This window comes from Polyodon spathula, chromosome 10 (genome assembly GCF_017654505.1).
Source record: "Polyodon spathula isolate WHYD16114869_AA chromosome 10, ASM1765450v1, whole genome shotgun sequence".
NCBI lineage: Eukaryota > Metazoa > Chordata > Actinopteri > Acipenseriformes > Polyodontidae > Polyodon > Polyodon spathula.
In genome coordinates this window covers 1,907,937-1,911,746 of record NC_054543.1, presented here as the reverse complement: position 1 = coordinate 1,911,746, position 3,810 = coordinate 1,907,937, and the positions used below count along the sequence as shown (strand labels likewise).

Sequence of the window (3,810 nt, the reverse complement as noted above, 5' to 3'; positions counted from 1 at the left end):
TATCGGGTTCAAAAATGGATCCAGAAGAAACCTGTTCCCGAATTTACAAAATCACGACGTGTTCTTTTTTTTTTTTTTTTTTTAAACAAGCGACGACTCACTTACTCTTCGCCAAAATGACCCCTATATGGCGTTTCTATATTTTAGAATCTGAACTCATGTAAAGTGTATATTAAATCAACTGTGTTATATTCTGAATCACGCTTTACATCCCAGTCAGCCACCCGTTCTAACCCTATCCACAGTAAGGCTGCATTTCCACTGTTCATATGCAGTAAGTATAAATGCGACCGTGGCTATTAAATTTAACAAGACGTTTCGTTTTGCAACCTTTTGTTTTTTAAATGTACAATACCACTATTATAGTATAAAATACAACCAAATATTTAGACATTTAACCGAATATTGTGCAATAGATCTGTAAATAGTTTACAGTGTAGATATACTTACTTATAGGCATTGACTCATACATTTATATTTAACTGGCCCAAACCTAGCACAACGAATACATAACGAGAGAGAGGTACATACGCACGACAAGCTTGATGTTTTCATTCATACATGCACGGAACAACATCAGCGATATTGCTTTTTTGTTATATTAAATGAGGCAGTGGAAATAGTAATAATAATCATCGTATCACAGTACAGATGTAGGCTGTACATTGTTATTTTTTCCCTCTGTGTTTGAGTTGTGCAATGTGGCAAACAGGACCGCAGAATCTGTGTCTTGCTTAGTTTGAAGAGCTGACTTGCTTCCCACGTGGTGCCTGGCGCTAACCGCTGAGAGGACTGAATTGATCATCGGGGCTATAAGAGTCAACAGCTATAAGACAGGCAGCACTGCACTGTAGGTGCTGTTCTGATGCAGCGCTACAACCCGAACAGGGTCTGTATCCTGTCCACCTGCTTGTACAACTAGACCACACAGGGGTGACGTGGATCTCTCCCGAAGAGTCACTCATTACTCTCTTTCGCATCAAATTGTGCAAGTGAAGAGACCGAGCACTTGTATTGCGTTTGTAGCTGTCATCAATGGACAGAAAAGCTGCGGGATAATTTAAGGATCATTACTTTTTCTTTTTCTTTTTTACAAAAACTACATGCGTTTAATACCAACACAATTCAAGGTGAGATGACTTCTAAAGAAAACACATTTAACAATTCTATTCATAAGATTAATTCACAGACCTTTTTTTTATGAAACCCTGCCGTCATTACAAGGTAAGAAGTTTTACTTCTAACGGGGTTTGCGGACTTGGTATGTGTGCCTGACTGACTGGGCTTGTTACAAAAATTACAAATGAAGTTTGTAAAACAGGAACATGCAAGGCTGAAAGTAAGTTTTGAAAGCATTGGTTCAACGGAACCGTAGCTTTGTTTATGTGGAGAGCTAACCTTTAAAAAAAATAAATACATGACCGCACCTACTTGATAATCAATCTTTATTTTATAAAGCACCTTTCATAGTGAACCACCATCACAAAGCGCTTTATAAAACATTAATGCCAGTTCATTCTTGTTGTCAATTAAAGGGCAGCTTCAAAATGAAAACTCAAAAGTAACAAAGAAAAACAGAATCAAATAAGGACTGGCACTCTGACAATGTTTACTTTTTAAAAGGACCAGTTAAACCATTTAATGTTCAACGTGGAGAATCAACCATTGGGAAAAGAAGCATTCTTTGCAATGGACTGCCCCAGTTGTAACTATAGCCTGACGATCAATGACACTGAGCCAGGGGGGAAAGGAGCTCCCTACTCAATCCAAATCACTGTATCCCTGATCATTCTAGTGGGGATCCTCATTCTCCTTACAGTGTTTGGCAACGTCCTCGTTGTTATAGCAGTGTTTACCAGCAGGGCTTTGAAAGCCCCACAAAACTTATTTTTGGTCTCTTTAGCATCTGCAGATATCTTGGTGGCCACCCTGGTCATGCCCTTTTCCCTGGCCAATGAACTAATGGGCTACTGGTACTTTGGCAAAGTCTGGTGCGAGATCTATCTGGCCTTGGATGTCTTGTTTTGCACGTCTTCAATCGTCCACCTGTGCGCCATAAGTCTGGATAGGTACTGGTCCATCACCAAGGCCATTGAGTACAACCTCAAGAGAACTCCACGAAGGATCAAATGCATCATATTTATTGTCTGGGTGATCTCGGCAGTCATATCCTTCCCACCCTTAATTTCAATGGAAAAAGAACAGGGGAAGCAAGAAGACCCCCGGTGTAAAATCAACGACGAGAAGTGGTACATCATCTCCTCCTGTATATGTTCCTTTTTTGCCCCCTGCATCATCATGATTCTCGTTTACATTCGAATCTACCAGATCGCCAAGAAGAGAACGAGGGTCCCCACCAGCAAGAGAAACAACAATGAGGTTGACAGAAAGCAGAATGGCTTTGTGGAGAAGGACTGCCCCGAGAAACTGGATGGGGAAGAGAAGGACCCAGCTGGAGACCAGGAGATGAACGGAGAAGACTTAGAAGAGTCCTCCTCTTCTGACCACAACGTCAATAACCCTTGCTCGATCAAGAAAAAGAGCAGCAAGACACAAGGGAAGACAAGGACCAAGCTGAGCCAGATCAAACCAGGGGATAACCTCTCTAAAAGGGAGGAAGAGCCAGCTGTGAAGGTGTCGCGGTGGAAAGGAAGGCAGAACAGAGAAAAGAGATTCACTTTCGTGCTTGCAGTGGTGATCGGGGTGTTTGTGGTTTGCTGGTTCCCCTTCTTCTTCACCTACAGCTTGACTGCCATCTGTTTCTCATGCAATGTCCCCGAGACCCTGTTCAAGTTTTTCTTTTGGTTTGGCTACTGTAACAGCTCTCTCAACCCGGTTATATACACAATATTCAACCATGACTTCAGGAGGTCTTTCAAAAAGATTCTTTGCAGAGGAGACAGAAAGAGGATGGTTTAAAATTATTTACAGATTGCAAAACTGATTATTTTGCAAGCTACTAAAGAATTGTAGGGTTCATCATAAGTTGTATTGTTGTTTGCGGCTCTGTGACTACATCGTGATTTAGGGTTAAATAACAAAATTGTTGTTTTTGTATGTGAAAAACAAGCCATATTCATGATTTTGTTTAAAGCTACATGTACAGTAAGTGTTAGTTTAAACATGGCGTATATATATAGATATATAAATGCTTTCTATAATTTGACGAATATTTTTGTAAAAACAATAATGTATTGTATCAGTATTTTTTTTTAATACTTTAATATTTGCCTCTCATTTTTCAATCTATACCGCTGTTGAATAGGAGAGGGTTCTCAGTGCTTCTAGATAAGGGAGGAAAGTGTCTGTTACCATGGATGAAGTTTAAACATTAAAGAAAACCCTATCGCTCATTCTTACATTGTGCAGCAGAGAAACCAAACTGATTCAAAAGATGCTTTATTAATTGTTGGTCTGAGTTGCTGTCATCGTGACCTGGGTTCAAAAGTCCATTTCTGTCCATGTTAATAAATGCTTTTTACAGGTGAAAGCTATCTGAATGTAATATAGCTTTTTTTTGTTTTGTTTTTGTTGGCTGGGAAATAAAAAATAAAAAAGTTGAATGAAATTGTGTATACTGGCAATATATATTTAACTTCAGACCATACTTAATACTAACATGTTTTATCCAACCCCCCCTGGCAATGCTATATGGTTAAATGACTTTACAATACAATACAATTCATCTTGAAACAACAAGCGATTGATGGCTTTGTCCTGACATTACCAATAAGCTTGCTTCCTCAAAAAGGTCAGTTAGGCTTTAACACAATAAGTGAAGCATTTCATTTGATGCCACCAGTCTGTTTG

General features: G+C 39.3%; 1 protein-coding gene across 1 annotated transcript; it reads left to right on the top strand.

Moving 5' to 3' along the window:
- The first annotated feature begins 807 nt into the window (after positions 1-807).
- Positions 808-3,565, top strand: LOC121321518 (alpha-2A adrenergic receptor-like). Its single transcript, XM_041260502.1, has one exon. It carries the CDS (start codon positions 1,642-1,644, stop codon positions 2,917-2,919), a length of 1,278 nt encoding a protein of 425 aa, XP_041116436.1. The 5' UTR covers positions 808-1,641; the 3' UTR covers positions 2,920-3,565.
- Positions 3,566-3,810: the final 245 nt, after the last annotated feature.